Raw genomic sequence first — 20,374 nt, forward strand, 5'->3', positions numbered from 1 at the left:
TTCGGTGGTGACATCACATCCCTGCTTCTGCCAGCGAGTTTATTTGTAGCGAATCGCGTCGTCGCGTCATTCTAAATCCTTCGTTTACGCGCGATCGCCGCTCTCTTACAGAAAAGTTCTACCAGTGCCGCCCACGTTCCCGCTCTTTTTCTTCCTCCAAGTTCAAGCGTTACACCGTCTTCGTCCTCGCAGATTGAGTTTCAAAGGGGAGAGGTCTTCAAAATCGGGTATTTTTCTCGCAGCCCCAAGAAACAAGAATTACGTTTCTTCGTTTCGCGATTTTAACTTACGATTTTTGATTTACGAAGTCCGCGTGTCCTCGTATCATATTCTCACCACGAAGTTTGCGAAATAGATTCCGCTTAGTATGCTTTTGTCGATCATCTATTAGGTCACTTTCTACTATCGTGCTCTGTGATCGCGATCATTTTCAGATTTCCTATGAAAAATTTAACACGTAAATAACTAAAATTTAGTAACTACCATACATCTTTAATCATGCCTGCATGATAAGTACAGCGTAGTTGTACGATTGAATTGAATAAAACAATGGCTATAGTTAATGCATGATTATTATCGTGTATTAAAGTTCGTGCAAATAGAAGCAAAGGTTAGATCTACCGATGCATTATAATGTTCGAAAAGTATCTCGCGGTCAAAGACAGTGATGCAAAAGTATTTACGACGCTGCCTCTCGTGCTTATTAACTGAGTTCAGTAGCACCCTAATTACGTTTACGGTGCACGCCCGTAATTGTGCTTTATCTTTCTCGCCTTGAAATTAGACAGAACGATTCCTTCATTAAAATTGCGAATTCCGTTGTACCAGAAATTGAAGAACCGCCAGGCGCCGTTACATTTCAGTCGTCATTAGTAATGTTTCTTGAAAAAAAAAGAGAAGAGGGCAATAAAAAGAGTAACTGTGCAATTTTCTATGTAAGTTCTAGTGTTCATAACTTGTACAATTCTTCTCTTATATTTCTTCTTTTAATATTAATAAAATTCTCGCAGTTTCGAAAAGTACACAATTCTTTTTGAATTGGCTGGATGGAAATCTAATTACATATATTTAATTATTTTCGGTATAACACTTTGATCATTATTGTCTATGCGTATGCAATATTTACAATTATGCATATTGCGATTTGATAGTTCTAGAATGAAACGAATTTATAAATTTTCGCGATATTTTTGACAAAAAAGGAAAGAGAGGGAGGAAAATACTTCAGTATTCAAAGCAACATTCGATTTCGATCCTCGTTCCATTCTCAAGCAGCGAAAGCTACGAAACTTTGTTACATCAGCATCGTCTTATCGAAATACGGACTGTCAAAATATTTTCACACTCGTGGAATTCCTCACAGGGAACAATGTCGTAAGTTGGAAACTGATAGTTTACGGTGAAGAGGGAGTAAATCATGAGGCGCCATTGGCGAAGAAGCAGAAGGAATGAAAGCGACGATGGATTTCCGGAGCGGCCGGGGATGCTTCTAAATCTAAATGTGAGCTCGCGGCAAAATCGTGGAGAGAAAGAGGAGAGAAAGAGGAGAGAGGGTTAACCCCTTCTGGAAGGAGGAACGGGGAAAAGGAGGAAGAAAGGTGGCGTAGAAACTAGAGAGATCGGTGCTGGGTTCGTCGACCCGGCAGTTGGGCCACAGAAAGACGAGATATGCTTCCATTTTCATCTTTGGCAGCCTGCCAAAGTTTCGTCTGGACCGATCTCATCTTCTCCTACTGCCATCCGTCAGCGACAATATTTCTTCCGTCCATTTGTCCTTTTTCCTCCTCCCGTTTTCCTTAACTTCGTCTCTACAACGAATTCTTGCTGCGTACGCACGAATAATTAAAACGAAAATGGGACACCCGAGTCCCGTGGCTGATCGAAATAAATCTTTCCGTGATTGTTCCAGAAAGTTGTTCGAACTTTAAAATACGAAAATAAATATGACATTATGCTTAATTATAGAACCTATCTACAGAACAATAGCAATTAAAAACATTTACTCTAATTTCTTCTTTTCCTCTTTTTTAATCCTCATCATCTCGACTCCTAGAAACCTAACTTTAAAACTCAATCAACGAACGAATAGGAAGAGGAATTCGCTTTCAAACCGCGTTCATCTCTGTCAAAGAATCCTCTCACTATCACCTAATTAATTCAACCCGCTAAACGCTCGTAATCCCCGATTACCCTAGAACCCTGACGGGAAACACATCCCTCTGACAACATCCATCATGAGAGAACGCCTCTCTCTGGTTCTCACGAGAAAACACGAAACAAATTACTCGAGTCGCCGAGAATAATCCTAGGTATCCTTATCGACTAGCCAAACGACCCTACTCCATCACTATAACATTATCTCCGCGTCGCAAAGCCAATTCTCGATCTCTCGAACCTCCGAAAATACAATTTCTCTCCAATATCTTTTACCTTTTACCGATTTTCATGACGAAAATTAAACCATGGATCAGGGTGACATAAGAAATACGATAAAATATCGAGAAGAAATTATGAAAAAATCGAGGAAAAATCGTGAGAAAGTCTCTTTTTGGATACTCTCACATGGATAGCGATAATCAAGAGACACACATAGGTGACACAGGCGCGAGCGCAGAAGAGAGATTTCAAGAGAGAAATGCAGGAGAGGAGGCAGTTCTCCATGGCTAGCAGGGACCAACTCTTCGACAAACCACCGCAATTTCTCTTAAAGGCGTTGGCATGCCAGCGGACACGACGAGCAGCTCGATCGAGATACCCTGTAAAGATACTATCGCGAAACGAGTTTTAATATCGGCGCATTCGAATCGTGCGAAAAACCGAGTGAAAAAAATTCTGCGGCCAACCCGCCGGGAAACATTTAACACCGTCACGTGTCTGCTAGTCGTTGTTCCTTGTCATGTCGTGTTCTCTAGTCCGTCGTTCTTTTTATTTTTTATTTTATTTATTTCTTATTTTTTTCTTCCCTTTTCTTCGAATGTTATTCATGGCTTTATAACATCGATGGCAGTGAAGGTAAACGAATATAGCTTTAGTAGGTTTGTAGACGAGATTTTTTTGCAGTTCGCGTAATTCATAAGTAAATCCTAGGTTACTCGAAGAGAGTGAATAGTGTCGTAATATTTACTGTTCTACTTTCCGTTTAATCCGTCTCAAACACTTGAAAAACGAGTAGAAAACGTAATAATATAGTGATCTCCTGGAATATCGAATTACTTGAATTTATACTTCGTAAAACTGTCGCGGAACTAGTAATAGCGTTATCGAGTTACTAGCTAACATAACGTATCGGACACCGAGATATTCGTCTCTTAATGGAACAGGTAAATCTATAAAACCTTATTTAATATGTTTCACTGTGGAAAAACGATTGTCCGCATTATGAATTGCGACATAAATATTTTACAATTACCGACAAACTGCTTGTAAAAGTATATCGGAGACGCGGCATATGGAGAAATCGGGCCACGGGCTGTGTATCTGCATCACTCGTCGCTGAGGGGTTAAAAATCGACATAAACCAAAATCTTCGATCATCTCACCGACCTAATTGCACAGTCTACCATATGTAATATTACTTTGCAGCAAACGTACAATAACGCATCTTACGTCTCTGTCTGCTTCTTACGTAATTTCGTTTCTTTCCACGAACTATCATTACGGTAGACAAAGTATGGTAAAAAGAACTCGATCAATTTTACATGTAACTTCCTCCTTGAGTACCTCTAAGACAGAAATCACCGGATTCAAATGAGAGGTTTATATTTGTCGTTTATGTAAATATAAACTACTGTCTGCCTCTTATGTAATTGCATCCCCTTCCACGAGCCATCTTTGCAGTAGGCAAAGTAAGATCAAAAAGAAACCGATCTTATATATAACTTATATATAACTTCCTTCTCACATACCGCAATCTTGAAATGAAAGTCCACGGGTTTGAACGAACTACAATAATTACATTAATTGCTTAGGCATACGAGTATTGGTTTATCGTTTGAAAGATTCGTTGCGAAATTTAAGGAAATTTACAAGACTTTTCTTGTTTGTTCTTTTACTGTTATTTTACCGTATATGAGTCCTAATGATGTCTTATGTTAATAATAAATCGATCACTGATCAAACTCAATTATCCAACGTCTGCCACGAAAAATTACAAGCTTACGCAACGATCTATTAGACAAAATCGTTACAACCTCATCTCCGAGCTCCAAACACCTTGATTTGCCCATCATCGATTATCCGATATACCCTTCTAATCAAAACCCACGTAATCTCGAACTTATTGAACACATAGAAGACCTTTTTCTTCGCAAATGAACAGCGAAACTCGGAAACAGAAGTGTAAGGGGGAAACGATACAGAACAAATGCCAGACGTGCCATTTGTCTAAGGTTCCTGTTGTCAGAGTCATAGCGAGTAACACAAGGAAAAGGACTGCGACATTACGTTACAGGATATTACATATTGGGACCATTTTGCTTTACATTCACAGTTCTATTTAAGCAGCAGAACAACTAGCACGTGTTCACACTGAGACCTTTCTGCTTACTTATTTCATATCGTTACCTTACTGTATACAAGAGTACCCGCTGTACTAATTTTATTATTAACACTTTCAGCGCAGCGTCAGTTCATAGGGACTGACAGTGAACTCTCTTATTCACATGGACTGGTCTCGACCCCTGCAGGCCTATTGTCAGCCAAATCCTAAGTGCCTTGCCTAACTTCGTTAAAATTAGGCATTGAATTGCTTCTCGTGTCCGGTAACACTCGAAATAATAAAAAGAAATTTCCTAAAAATATACAATGGCGACGTTGTAAGTAGAAAATTTCGATGATCGAATTATTGTAGCACTTGGAACACCGTTATTAGAAGACTGTAACGGTGTCTTTTAGGTTCAGAGTTTATATTCTATAATCGAACAGCTCGCGGAGAGAACAGCTGGCCTAAATATATTTTTATTATAAAGAAATCTCAAGGCGGAGATCTGGCTGGAAAACAGCAGAGAGCCAAAGCCTAAGGCTTAGACGCACGCATCAACCTTGAACCCCGGGAATTTCGCAGAGTATTCCAGCGCGACAAAACTTACGTTCGCGTTTCCACGCGACCGATGCCGATGACAATGAAAACGGATTCCACGGCGGCCAGAGTGAAAGTGAGGCCTACAGCGAAGCGGATTGCACGCGGTCTCGCAAAGTCACGCGTGCAGGCCGCGTGTATCGCGAGCTGGCGCGCGCGTGTCTCGCGAGAGGATCGACGGATCCAGCAACCGGTCATGCCGGAGCACGGCCATATTCGGCGGACGAGAAATTAGGACGAGCCAGCTCGATCGCGCCAGTCTGCGCGATTTCGTGGCTTGGCCTCTGTTTTTATTCACGTCGTCCCTTGGCCATCTTTCTTTCGGCGCGTACCGACCCGGAAATCCAATCGAGTCCTCGAGGATTACTCATACGCATAGATCGAATTCCTTGGCTCTTGCAAGAAGAACCAAGGCTGATTTTGAATGTAGCGCCGTGTGGTTACCTGGTTACGTTCCGAATGGGTTGGAATTTTAGGCTAAGTTCGTTAGGTGACAGGTTTTCCCTGACATCTAGAAATCTCTAACGTCAGACCAGATCTAAATTAGATAGAAACGAAGTATTCTTTAAAAACACATTATCTACAGTTCGCGTAACAAATATTAGTGCACCAACGATGAAAGCAGACCTGTTACTAAAAACAAAAATAAATTAAGATAGATCTCCATTCACCAGGAAGATCTCGACGAATTACCACTATCGATACTTCAACCCTGACTGCTTTATAAAATAATCAAAAATCGGAACGAAGCGGTAACCATCGAAAACAAACGTATAACTAAAAGCAAACAACCACCAGTCTTCGAATGCCTCGAAATTCTTCGAACCCTACCAATCTACACACTGTGTAATAAATACACAGTGTTCTCGTGACAATACTTCCACGACTATGTATCTGTTGGAGAAACGAAAATCAACGGAAAAAATAATAAAGAAAATGGGCGTTGACGACCAGGTTGGGAAATTAACATCGGAAGCAAGAGAACAACGCTCTCTGGAAACAGCGCGAGGCTGAAGCCTTCTATCTGGGTCCCGGATCGAAGGCGGTACTTGAAGATGACTGTACCACCACCATGGGGTCCCGGTCTTTGGGCCGTCCACCTTATTTCCCTCTTTTCTTTCTCCACGGGGTCCCTTCGGAGGCAGGAGTCAGTGTCGTAAGGTCGTAGGTACGATATAGGCAGAGGCGAAGAGGAAGGATCACGCCCGCCGTCTCCTATAATACCGGTTTGTTAGATTACACGAGAACGTACAGCGGATCCATGCCACGGCAGATCCTCTCGGATCGACCTGCGCGTACACCAACATTTCTACGTCTGCCTACCTGTCTGCCCGTCCTTTTCGTTACGCCACTGAGACTGCGTGCATTGACGAAATTAACATACGACAAAATGCTTCTTTCAAAAAAGCCATCGAGACCCTTAAACATTCTTTGACACTGAAACTTGACTAGCGAGAACAAGTCAAAACGACTTGGCTGAGAGCTTTGGTTTCTGCACTTGATGGCAAAGTGAGATATTTTTGGAAAACTTAATTTTGATTTTGATATATATCTGATAATTATTATTATCTATGTATAATATAAATAGGTACATATTGCAGGTTTTTGGGTTCTACTTTTGTATGGTTCTACTATGTTTGGGTACACGTTACAGGTCTCTGAACAATCGAAATGATTTTGATCCGATCTGTTTGGTTTCTGCTTATTAATGAAAACGTGTAACTGCTTTTGGAGAAATTAATGTTGATGCTTATCGAGGAGTACAAACATAGATACATATACCTATTTGTTTCCATCGTGTTGCTTTAATTATCATTATCTCTTCAGAGGTATCTTAGAATTCTAGCGTAAAGAGCGACCAGATTCTTCACTCGCGGCAATTGTTTCCGGGAAAATGATTAGGTAAAGCGTTAAAGAAAAAGTCTCTTCATTCTCGGTCATCGTCGAATACTACTTGCCGAATAGTTCATTCCGCAGAAAGAAGTTGCAAACTAACGCAGATTTATGTCGAAACAGATAGACCGTTCTGTAAAAGCGAAGAGTTGATAAACGCAGCGACTGTAAGTACACAGTGATTTTACGACGCTTCGTAAGTCATCATTACGTTATTGTGTTATTAATAGACTCTTTTCTGCCTTATTCAATAACACGTATCAGCCTCGTCGTGAGAAGGTGTAAACGACTTCCATCTTCTAACGATTTCCTCTTTCCATTTATCTATCACCCCCGCAAAAGATGCTCGACGAGCAAAATCAGCTACGAATACCGACAACCTTATTAATCATCTCCTCGAGATCGCGATGATTAAACAAAGACCGGTCAATTGTTTCCTAAAATTATCCGACAATTTGTAAATTACCCGTCGCAAGTTAATTAACTTCACAACGACGATCCACGACGATCCAACTCACAACTGCCGCGCGAACTAACACCGCGGAAACAATGAGTCATTATTCCGATGCGGGGGAAACGATTCTGGCTCGAAATGCAAATGAATATTCCAAGAGGCGTGTAATCGATAACGCCGTGATGTAACTGTAACCGGTAATACCGTGATGTAACAGAACGGACCAGTTGTATCGTTATTATCGCTTGTTTCCGTGATAACATCGTGCAACGCGCACGAGAAGCGAGGACGAGGTAAAAGGTGGATGGAGAAAAAGATAAAGGGATGAAAAATGGAAGAAAAGGGGAAAGAAGATTCGTGGCTGTCGCTCGTCATAACTCGCGTTCGTTAAATTACGCCAACCCTTATCCTTGGATCGCTAGATAATATCTCTGCGAGGCGCGAGTCCGCGAATCGCCACGAAACAAATTGCTGAATTGCTCGACGGTAATCCCTTATGTCTTAGACAACCGTTCGCATCGGGAAACGAGTACCAGTCCGTGATCTGACACGTTCATTCGCGAATCAAACTTATCACGGTCGAGAACCAAGAGAATACATACTTCTGATGGCAGACAGAACACGATGGACAGACGCTGTTGGTAGTATCTCGTGTCATATCAACTTGGAGAAACAACCGGTTGCGTGTTCCTCTTTTTATGTGGTCACGGTACTTGCATAGGTACATCTGACTAATATCGATTGGGAAATCTAAGAAAGCATTAGAAACGGAAGCAGTGGATGGTCTTGATTACCATATGCAGACTATACAGGAATTAGAAGGTCAGATGCTGCTACTAGAATCTCGTATTATACCAATTAACTGGAAGTTCCTATTTTTGACATGGGCATAGTGTTTGCATAGGTATGTCTGACTATTATCGACTTGGAAATTTAAGAACAGCTTAAAAATGGGAACAACGAAGCCTTCAATACAATACATAGGCTATGAAATCGCTAGTAGTATCTCCTACCTCAACAACCAACAAGAACACTCAGCTGAAAGTTCCTTCCTTACCATTCTCATTGACAATGCGTCCAGCTAGATATGTACATTCAATCATATTAAATCCGTGAATTCAATTGCTTCAAAATTTTCAGAAATGGAATCCACGATTGACCACTGATATCCAAGTATGCTAACCTGAAGCAAACCAACCAACTTTCCTCCTCCAAGACTACCTAATGATTCTAATCGCCCGTTAAGGGTAAGATCGAAGTAACTGAATGAAAACCGACGACCTTATTCGAGCAATCCACGGGAAAATGCGTTCGACCGGTTCCAGGTCAACTGTGAGCTAACTGATGCCAGTTGTAGGTCACCAAGAGATAAACCTCGCTTTCCTCTGATTACCAAACCCAGCCAAACTTCTTCCAACCTCGCCGCAAGACTCTGAGACTAAAATTCAACGCTCCCATATAAAACAGAGATCTGTACCCAAAATCGTCCACTCCTGGACACTGATGGCGTCTCTGAAAAAGTAGCCGTATGCCTATAAATACCTTCGGCCAGCGAATACGCAACGAGTACCCATACAAGATCGTATCCCGAGAGAATTACATAATCGCGCGCAACAAGTGCGTTTTCTCCATACGAATCCTTTCGTGTGCACCGTGTCTACACCAGCCAGTCCCGTGCAATTATATTCGTGGCGTACCGAAGACGGAGACGCGTTTGGACCACGGTTCATGGCGACGCGGACTTCTCGAAGGGAAGGAACCCGTGGCAGGTTTAAATTTATCCTTCGCGGAGTTTCCGAGAGCTCGTTTTGCTCGATGCGATACCTAAAACGCTCACTGTTTCGAGAGGACTCGGAAATAGCTATGGACTCGAGCGACTCCGGCTCCCGAAATACCCAACACCATAGATTATGGGCGCGTGTGACCGGCCACGAGTGCTACCACCTCGGCTCTACCTGAATATACGCGATCGACCAGCCCCGAAACGCTTCCTATGTCGTATATCACACGTCTGCTCGAATGTTCTTTTGACAGTCACGGTGCGCTGATATATGTCGTCTTTCGATGATCAATAACTGGCGTCACGACGCACGTAGCTATGGTAGAGACTCGGAGATCGATGGGTCTTATGGGGTGTCGGGTGATTCTCATGGATTTAATCACAGAGGTTTTTCATATCTTCTGGGTGTGGTGGGATTCTGGGAATTTTAGCCAATTTTAAATCGTCGAAAATTGTAGATAAGCTAATGGATAGTTCGAGTGTCGTAAATAATATACATGAGAGAGATTATTATACATCGGTGCTGTATATTATCTACGTAAGTGTGTGTTTTACTCCTAGGATTTTCATACGTGATCTTTCGTGTATTAATATTGAACGAGGTAGCATGGTAGCTCGAGTGGCTAGAAGTATATACTTGAAGAGCGATACGCATCGATAGGGATAAGATGTGTTTGGAGAACACTCGAACGGAATACTTGCCACGGTGGTGATCGTGGAAGCAAGAACTTAGGTGAAATAGAGGTTCTATCTCTAATTGCTTTTGAGGGAGTTATAGTTGCGATGAGAATAGAAGGCGTTATTTGATTAGTTCGAGATCGAGATAAAGTATCTATTGAAATAGAATCGTTTAAAACTGTAAATCGTGCCTGATGAACATAATTATCGTTAAGATAAAGGGAGAACGATAAGATATGTTTATTATATACCTCTTTCGAAGATGTGTCTTAATTTTCAACGAAATATAATGAAACGAGTTTTCAGCGCATTGCTATGATTTATTTCTCTGATAGTATTACAGAATATATCAGCACTTGATTAAAAGGGGGCTTGAAATTTAATTAAGAGTATTTAAAACCAAGTACCTGTTGAAAATTCAATTCAATTCGAAAGATAAAACGCCAAATTTATACCATTGCACCATAAGATTACATGCGATAACGTTTGACATACACGTGATTAATTACTCTAATAAAAAAATTCTAGAAAAATACACGTAGCATTTTACATATTGAAAGTAGTCAAAAATGAACTATAAAAATTAATCTTCTGGTAAGAAAATGTCTTTCTTATCTAACTTCATAAAATAATAAATCTCCCAGAAACACACGTGATATTCCATAAAAGTAGCAAGACGACAGTTCTTTAAGGAAACTATAAAAATTAATCTTCTAGTCAGAAAAAGTCTTTGTTATCTAACTCTAAAAAATTAAAAAATTCTCTAAAATACATGCTATATTCTATTTCATAAGAACAACCCAAAACAACCGATCGTAGAACCTATAAAAATTAATCTTTCCGTAAAAAAAATCTCCGTTATCTAACTTCAAAAATATCCCAGATCATAGTGAGAATCGGGCTAGAAGAAAAAAAGGCTATGCTCTACCGTGGCGAGACATTAATACATTAGTCGTCTACGATAAGGTACGATGCCCCTTACTTGAAGTAGAGCGATCACCAGACGCGTTTCACCGCTCTGCACGGCTATGGTGCTTATGGTGGTCGTCGGACTGGTGGTTTGTTGCGGTGCATCCTCGTTGCTCTCCACCATCGTTCGTGATTCCTTCTCACGAGGTCCCTCGCTATTCTCCGTCGTTTCCATCGAGTCGTGCCCGTCCACCATTCTCGTAACTCTTCTCTTTCGCGGCAAAACAGAATCGTTCGAGCTATCGGCGTGGATCGATTCAGCGATCACCCCGACCCGTTCGTGTCGTTCTTTTATACTCGTTGCTTCGATCGTACGAAGTGTAAAGCAATGCGCGAAAAACACCTCGGCACTGAACTTGACGTCAAGGAAGCGATAAACTAGATTCGTGTCGAGATACGTCTCAATTTCTTTCGTTTTTCCAGTACTTTGGATCTAAAAGTGCTTTCGAAATTTTTCAACGATATATTTAACAGGGTCAAGACAACACGAATTTTGAAATTCTATTAAATGATAGATGTTTGGAATAAAAATTATGTAATATTTTAATTCCAGAATGAAATTTAATTTGTTTTCCGTCAAAGTCAGGTACAATTTCTGCACATTTCGTTACACAACGTATTCGTAATTTCTACTAATCTTATAGAAGCTGCACTCTCGAATCGTTCAAGACAAGTTACGTAAATTAACGCTAGGACTGCCGTACAAATACAAATACTTTGATTCAGGCTCCTTTTTGCAATAAAAAATTCTTTCTCGTTCAAATAGGAATATAATTGTACCCACTGATTTATTCGATATCATATTACATTTGGATATGCATTGTAGGTCGGTAGTTCCAGTGTTAAAGATCGATAATTTCCCTTCTATTTGCTGCTTATCACATCTAAAGTGCCGAAGAGTACAAATCGCAAGGATAAAGCTATTAATAAGAACTTCAAAGCGAATCGAGACCCCGTTGCAACGAAAGTGTTCTCGCGTGTTACGTTACACAAACGTGGTCTAACATTTTACACCCACGAATCGCAGTTCCCACTTTCTACCAAGAAGATAGATCAAAGTTCGTATGTGGCGCGGAATTCGACCGGCTGTATTTCAGTGAAAATACGGAATTCGATTGGCCTATCTCCAACGGCTGGTTCGCAAAGCGGACAGACGAAGGTTTAATAGCGGCCGTCCATCCGCTGGCGAATTAATTTCGACGTTGATCAACGTTCCGCGTTCCAACGGGTCTAGAACGCCGTTATCACGCGGAAACGTTTCGGGCCAGGTCGAAATTGATGCCCGTTCTACGTTCCATCTTCCTTCGAGATCGCCGCGAAACGGCAAGCCTCACGCGTTCTCCAGTTACCATCGCCGCCTCTACCGATTAACGTTATTTTTGGCGATTCGCCAAACGCGCGAATTCTGCGGACACCAAGGCGTGTACCGAATCGCACCACCTCGGCAACCTCTTATTCCTTCCTCCTCTCGGAAAAAATCCGACCGGTGCTATTGGCCCTCTGAGTTTCGCACCGAAATACCTTGGGACCCATCAAGAAATCGTTGCAATGGAGCGTGGTGGCGAATCAAGGAAGCTTTTGAAATAAATGGAAGTCCAGGTTCTTGGAAAAGTTTCGAAATTTTTGTCGATACAGATGATTCATACAATTAATAACCAATTAATAATGCTTGAAATTTTTAACACTCGCAAAATGTGTTCTTGCTTTTAATCTTCGTGGATTATTAAATTAAAAATTAATATTAAATGTTGAGAAACTGTTATTGTTAGGCCTAACTTCTTTGAGAAAAAAAGATTATTATAGTTGCTGTTGGTCCTTTGCATTTGGGATCAAGAGAAGAATGGTTCGAATCGAAATTGAAATTATTGGAAAAGTTTCGAAATTTTGTTGATATAGGTAATTAGTACGATTAGCAGCGAGTGATGCTTAGGATCTTTTGGGCTTGGAAAATGTAGATGTTTCCATTTTAATATCCTTCTTTATCTGAGGAAGAATTCTGTGGGTGTTATTGGTCCTTTGTACCTAGGACTAAAATAATTTGAAATGTACCAAAAATTCCCAGTAAAAAGATTTATCGATTCCGTATACTGTCTACAACAGAAGCATCTGTGTGTAAATCGGAATTTAAATTTAGCCTATTCGCTCGCGAGACGCATACGACTCGGTAGCCTCTCATAATTAACACCTGGCCGCCGGGATCGCGATATCGAAAGAGATAACGGCACTGGGTTACAATCCACTTTCAATTCTGATCTAATACTTCGACAATCGCGTGTTCGCGAAGCCTTTCCACGGATCAGTCGAAAATACCAAGCAACATCGGCCGGCTAACGAGCACGGGGAATGAATCTCGTAGGAAACGGAGAACCGATCCTCGTTTACCACCGACACCGCCTCTAATTGCCGGCGTGTACGATTAAAACGCACCAGTCGGGATTAAAAACTGTCTGGATACACCTTTCGATCGGACGTCAGTGTGTTTATACTTCATAGGTATCTTTGTAAGGTGACGTCACCGACACGGGCGAACGAATGGGAGGATAAAACCGGACTGACTGGTGGCGTTCTCCGAACGAGAGGTTCGCCACGCTGCGACCCACGGGGATCGGAGACGATCCCGTGGAAAAAGAGGAGACGTGAAATTAAGCGAGATCGCGTGTACAGTCCGCTGAAATCGGCCTGCCGCGTTCCACGGTTCGCGGATTTCGCGCTCCGGAAGCGTTCCCTTCGCGAGCGGCTGCCCATCCTCGTGGAACAATGCAGCGTGGTATTATGGTATTTATCAACGGCATTATGTCAGGCTAATTACGCGTTATCCGTTGGCCGACGATCGAACCGCTGCGCTGCTGGAAATCGGCTGATCCGAGACGAGAAAGGGTGAACTCTGCATCGAGCTCCTTCGATATTATTCGGCTTTTTAATTCGCCGACGAACGATAACACTCGGCGATGGCACTTTCTCGACGAGCTTTCGACGAGATAACGGTGGGTGAAGAACGATAGACGTTAGCTTCGCGAGAACGTTTCACTCGATTGGTTTGAAACTGTTGGTCTGTTAGCGGGAAGGTAGTATTATGATCCGACTCTTTCAGCGGCGTTTTCAAGGTAAAGGAACAGAGGAGCTCGTGAACAGCATACCCAAGGACGAGAAGAAATCGAGGTCGGGCGAAAAACGTGACAAATCGAACGGGTTTCGGACAAAGTTGCTCCCGTGCAATCCGCCGTGTCGCGGATCACTGGGTCCATTCGAAATGGACCGTGGATACCACTTGTTAGTGGAAAAAAGTACTATACTACGATTCGTAGGACGAACGATCGATGATTCAATTACGTACGTGATCCGCGAAGGAAGAGATTCCTTTTGGTCGAACATAAAACTTTCGTTGCAACAAGATCGTTATGATCGATTTAATATTTTATCCGATCCTCGTGGAAATTATCGAGACTATAAGAAATCTATTACAAAACTCGAGAACGATTTTTGAATATATCTGGCGATTTTATTAATTACTTTATGCTATTAATTTTCACGCAATCACCTAAATCGACCCACGTTCAAGCAATGACAGCCACAACGTAAACCGCAGCAGCAACAACACTCGCGTGACACATGTCACAATCGTGTCACATCACCAGTCGATCGGTCGTAGAAGCCAGTCGACTCAAGACTGACCGATCGTCCCGTTTCGAATGCCGCCCAAGTGCTTTGGTCGCGCATGCGCGTCATCGAGTACACACGAGCGGGCCCGAGTACTGCCGATCGCGCGCGAAATACGAGCTGCTATCCGATAGTTCGTGACCCGCTACATTCGAACAAGCGTCGCGGCGATAATAGAAACGCGTCGTTCTAATTGCCGATAATCTTCGTCCGGTCGAAACACCACGGATTTTCTTTCCGTTTCAGGTACAAAATACATGTCAACTGACTGTTGAGTAACGCTTTATTTACAAACGTAAGCCATGCACACAACGTAAGTTTGTTATAACGATTATACACACCTTAGGCTGGAAACGTTGCTTCATAGTTTAGCTACATAGTTCGGTTTTGTGGTAACGGTTATGGGAATTACGTATCGTTTGTATCAAATTCAACCCAGTATTTCTTTTACAACAAGGCAAAGAAAAATATTTCTCATACATATATTTAAAAACAGTTTTTGGTCCAATATAAAGTTAAAGAAATTTTTACGTCGTAATAGTCTACTTAAACAAGTTTTAAGATGTTTCCAATTATAATAACATCTATCAGTAATTTGTAAGTTGATCTGTATACTTTAAAAAAACGTGTTAAATGCACAAACTAGTCCTATTTATCGTATATACTGTAATTATCACCTATACAAATTACAATAATAATTATAAAATATAAAAAGTCATCGATCGTCGTAATACTTATCAAAAGCAACCATGATTAATCCCTAGAAACAATTATACAATCAAAACAACTCTAAAAATATATAATATACCATCATACTATATCTTCATAAAATAATACATTAAACTATTTCATTCGTTCCTTTTTAAGAAAAATTCGTTTAACCGGGTTGAATGTACAAAAACATCAAAGAAAGTAAAATTTTAATACGAAACACAAAAGCACACACAGCACGTGAAGAAACAGCTAGCTTCCGTTAGACAGTGGCAAACAACGTCGATTCTCGCTGGTAAGTTGGATAAGATTCTGTTGCATGGAAAAACGATCGAAACATGCAGCTTCGTGACTGCAATTGCAATTGCAGTTGCAGCAACAACCGTTCTTCCTGTCGCCATTCATCGAAGAAGCCTCGATAGAACTCACCTTCCTCGCTCTCTCGAGGAAATCCTGTCCTTCCAAGTTCTCGTCCTTCTTCGTCGGTGACATCTCGATACCGCTGTCCTCGTGATGTCTCGTGTACTCTTTCAAGGACAATGCGATATCCTTCGAAGCGTCAACAGGGATTATGCGAGACTCCTGATTTATTTCGCAGATCTTCGCGAATTTGATCACGCGTTCAGCGTCGTCCGTCTTCGTTGACAGTTCGTCCCTGCGACTGTACGACCCGGCTGTTCAACGATAAAATTTATAATTATTATTCGAAACCACTGCCCACTGTTATTCGTGAGAAATTTTACGGTAGGTATATCTAATTGCGCGTAATTCAAGTTTTTCTGTCGGTAGCTGTTACTGCGGTTATTATCCTAAAATTAAGATAATAGTCATTCGTACAGGAGTAACGAAACGAACGTTCTCGTAGAAAATTAATTTCGCAGAAAATTCATTTCTTCATTGTAAAGATAGGCTAACTGGAAGGAAGGTAATTAACGTTGATAAATTAATGGAATCTCACATTTGCAGCCAGAATCTATCTCGTGGCTCGATCCATTCATCTTCTCGTGTACATCCGGCAACACGATGCGTTCGAGATCCTTCATTTCCTTAACATCAACGTTTTCACGATGATCTTGCACGGTGTTGGATATCACCTTGTAAGACGCCACACCGAAACGAGTGTCGTGAGACACGCGTAGAGTTGTCGTTTCTGTAACTTCTTTTACGATCTTCCCGGATTTCTCCTGAATCGACAAAAGATAAACGCGTTAGACACGAGTCGAGACAGCGAGATTTTATTCGCATAAATTCACGGTTCTTTTACACACTTCGACTCTCTTTTCCATCGATACGAGCTTTTCAGTCTGTTTCTCCGCGTTTGTCTCGTTGACTTCCGGTTTCGCAGTATCTGCGACGTTTTTCTCTATTCTCGGCTCCTTTGAAGCCACTTCCATTTGTTTAATTACAGCGGAAGACATTGCAGCGTTGGCAGTGAGGAACTTCGGCTCCTCCATGTTCCACCTTTGCGAACCGAGAAATGGAAAAAAATAGTTACCACGGTTGGATCGCGAAATTATGAACGGATTAACGCGTGTCCACCTTCTTTACGCTTTAACGTTACTCACCATGTATCGCAAGTAGACGTCACGGTTGCTGGAGCAGCAAGGTCCTCGCATTCTGGAGACGTAACGAAGGATTCGCTTCTGGAACGAGCTGTAGGCGTTATCGAGCATTCGGTGGCTGTCACGTATCCTTCCATGTTCGAATCTTCAGCTAAACTATCATCGAAAGACTTTTCGTTAACGTCCTGTAATTAGAGCGTAGAAATATTACGAAATGAAATATGTAATAGGAAATAAAAATGTTAATATTATTTTACACATAAATATTAATAAATATAAACGCAGAAGAACAGTTTCATATGGTTATAATTATCTAAGAGAGAAAGTATTCTTCTAAGTAATTTACATGATTAAACTATATAAACCATTTTTCAATTATCAATGGTAACCATCTGTATTCGAAAATTGATATTTTTAACTAATTTTCTTTTTTTTCGTCACTTTTATATATTTCCCTTCTCTCTCTTTTGTACATTGGTTGTTGTATCTTTTCTCTTCCTACTTTTGCATCAAAGGGTTGACTCCGTTAATAAATTACTATAAATATTACTCTAACTAATATTCAAGAATTTTCTTAGACTTTAAACTTAGCAGACCTATCGATACAAGTACTTGGAACCAACAAACGTTCACTCACCTCCGCGACTTCTTCCTTCGACTTCTCGTCAACCACCACTGTTCCATACAAATCAACCTTCTTCTTACTTCGTTCACCCGTTTCACGATCTTCTTTCTGGGTAACCTCTACCTTGCCACTCTCCATCACAGTCGGACTAACCTTCTCGCCAACTGCACCCGTGCAAACCGTTCCATTTACAGGCATTGAAGTCGCCAAACCAGACGCCGTGTCTCTCGACGCCATAGCGTTCTCGTTATTCGCCATCGACGACGAAAACAATATCGTGGACACGCATTTAGGCTGAAGTTGCACCGTGGACACCGACGAACTGATCAAGGGAGCTGTAATTCCGACGGACGAAACAGTGACAGCGATCGATCCAGGGATTCCAGAGCAGATCGTCTGGATTTGACCGGAAACCGGTGCGGTGGCGTTCGACGACGAGAAGAGAGAGGAAGTGGAGGACATCGCGGACGACGACATTGCAACTGGTCGAGTCCTGGCTCCAGCCTCGCAAAGTCTCGCGTCCAGCTTCTCGGCAAGTCGCGTTACTTCCGCCAGCCTCGCCGAGATCGCCTCCACCGCTGTCAGGTTACTGCCTTTGCCCGAGGCATCCTCGGCTTCAGACATTCTAGAAAAATAAATTTCTCTCCTTCACTTCTAGCTATTAATAAACTTTTTCTGGACCGCGGTACCGCTCGACTCTCGTGAAGGATGCTCTGTGGGGATTATCAATTACTCCTCTACCCTTGTCGTTGCGTGCGAAATGTCGCTTTAGTGGATGATGGATCTCATTCCGGTCGTCGCGTCTCGTTTTCCTCTATTTCCTGTATTTTTTCCTCGCCATGTTTGCACGAGGTATGGAAATGGTGAACCAAGATGATGGAATATCGAGGATTTATCGCGGTTCCCTCGAGGTATTTATAACTCCGTTTACGAGTGCGTACGCGTGTTTTTGGAGTTATATAGGGTATCTAAATAAATTGCATTATAAATTGTCCGATAAATGTCGGGTCGGGGAGAGAATGATCCCGATTCTGATTAGAAGCGTCTAATGCTAAAGGACCGGAAATAAAATCTTCTGTCAGTTGGAAAATTAATTACGATTTACCACATTGTACGCAACGAGCGTATTTTTGCAACAAGATAAATGACACTTTTAGACGAGTCTTTTAAACAAGAATTTTTAGAACACGAGACATCGTTAAACTACCATTTTACGACCGCGTTCTTTTCTAAACTTGTGCCAGGATCACCTGTTACGAGCCATTTTTCGGTATACTCGTTCAAACCTTGTTTTTCATTTTCTCTAAAGAGTTCTTCGACTAATCTCAGTACGTATCATGAGTAAATTTCATCATCTAGAACTCAAGAAATGACCATCATCGTTTTTCTATTCTTCAAAATGAACTTATCATCGTTCCCGTAAACGTTGATCTAAAGAATATCTCATCTCGCGTCTCATATTTCATATCGTTACGTAATACAAACAAATATTTAATATTTCGTGACACCAACAACATAAATCAGTGAAATTTGGTTCTTCCGAGCAACGCATCTACATTTACCAAAAAGAACATCAACCAGATTTCGCGTTTCATTTTTCCCGGTGTTTTACACGATCGACGCCTCTCGATGTATTATATCGATCCGCATTGCATACGGAAAATTGGCGTCGAGAAAACGTCAAATTTCTAAGGAATTACGTAATCGACAGTGACAGCGCCGCGACGCAGCGTCGCGGACCAGATGGTGTGCCTTCAATGTGGGGCGGAGTTCTAATTTCGGTGAACCAAGAGCCGCCGAATCTGCATAGCGTCACTTTTAAGCGGCATTTTCAATCGCTGCTGCATGTAACGAAATCTTAAACGATCTCCTCTTAAAAAGTTTACGCTGAAATAATCACGTATCATTTATTTTATTAGGTAACATAATATCTTGAATCGAAGAATCATAACAGAAGTAATTCTAATTTCTCTTCCTATTGTGAACAATACGATATCTGATAAATTAACCAAGTAAATAAATAATTTAACTTTCGGGTACTTAAATCAGAGAAACAATTAAATGGAGCGAAATAATTTGACTAAAAATTTCCCCTCGCAAAAATTACAAATTGACTAAGAAATAAAATATCGCGAATTGAAGATCATAATCGGATTGTCATAAAGAACCAAAGTTATGTCATAGAATTATCAACCTAAGCTCGACAGGAACTAGAAACTTCGCAGAACAAATTTCCGCGAAACAATCAGTACTAGGTGTCTTACGTAAAAATCTCGAATGAAACGAAATTTCATGATCCTAAAATAACGAACGGAAATCTCTAAGTCGGTCTGATCGAAGTTAACCCGTCGTTGATCAGATTTTGAAGTTCGTGGACCGTAGCCAACGGGTTTTCGTGGCAGCGTCTGCTAACCACAACGAAAGCCCGTGCACACGTGTTTCCTAGACCGAGAAACATCGGAGAACAATGCCGAACAATGACGATAAGAATTTCAAACAAATAGCAAGACCCGAGGAGAAATAGAAAGAGAAACTAACGAGCCGATTTAAATACGAAATTCACTGGTTCTGGCCCCATGCCAAGCCTCTGCATCTTCCAGGCTCGAAATCTCCATCGCCATTTTTGCGGATCTCAAAGAAATTCTCGTTTACAAGTGGTGAAGTCGAGTATTAGAAGAGAATTCGCGCGTATCCGTTTCTTGGCGGCCCTGACCGTCCTCGTGTGGGTGAAAATAGGACGTCTCTACGAGCAAACGGTGGCGCACACGTCAACGCTAGACGCAAGTGACCCATATTTATCGCACTAACACGTGGGTGAAGCTCGAACAACTGCACACTATCTCGTCGATCAACTGAAGAAAATTGCATTCGTATTGAAAAAAAGAAAAAGAAGAAAAACGAAGAAGAAAAAGAATCGTAGGACCAATCTCCTCGTACAATAGCTCGTGATCTCGAATGGCATTTAAAT

The 20,374-nt window shown here is 41.5% G+C and overlaps 1 protein-coding gene across 1 annotated transcript in view; it reads right to left on the bottom strand.

The window, feature by feature from the left end:
• The window catches only part of LOC108547113 (titin), a 37,695-nt gene that overhangs the window by 16,893 nt on the left and 428 nt on the right, over positions 1–20,374 (bottom strand). Inside the window, exons 2-6 of the mRNA XM_017899500.1 lie at positions 17,419–18,031; positions 16,785–16,966; positions 16,488–16,680; positions 16,178–16,403; positions 15,649–15,893 (exon numbers count right to left, since the gene is read on the bottom strand). Coding sequence (XP_017754989.1) covers positions 15,649–15,893; positions 16,178–16,403; positions 16,488–16,680; positions 16,785–16,966; positions 17,419–18,030 — 1,458 coding nt within the window. The 5' untranslated portion in view covers position 18,031. The remainder of the gene's footprint in view (positions 1–15,648; positions 15,894–16,177; positions 16,404–16,487; positions 16,681–16,784; positions 16,967–17,418; positions 18,032–20,374) is intronic.

Source organism: Eufriesea mexicana, unplaced genomic scaffold (assembly GCF_001483705.2).
Source record: "Eufriesea mexicana isolate 0111107269 unplaced genomic scaffold, ASM148370v2 scaffold944, whole genome shotgun sequence".
Taxonomy (NCBI): Eukaryota; Metazoa; Arthropoda; class Insecta; order Hymenoptera; family Apidae; genus Eufriesea; species Eufriesea mexicana.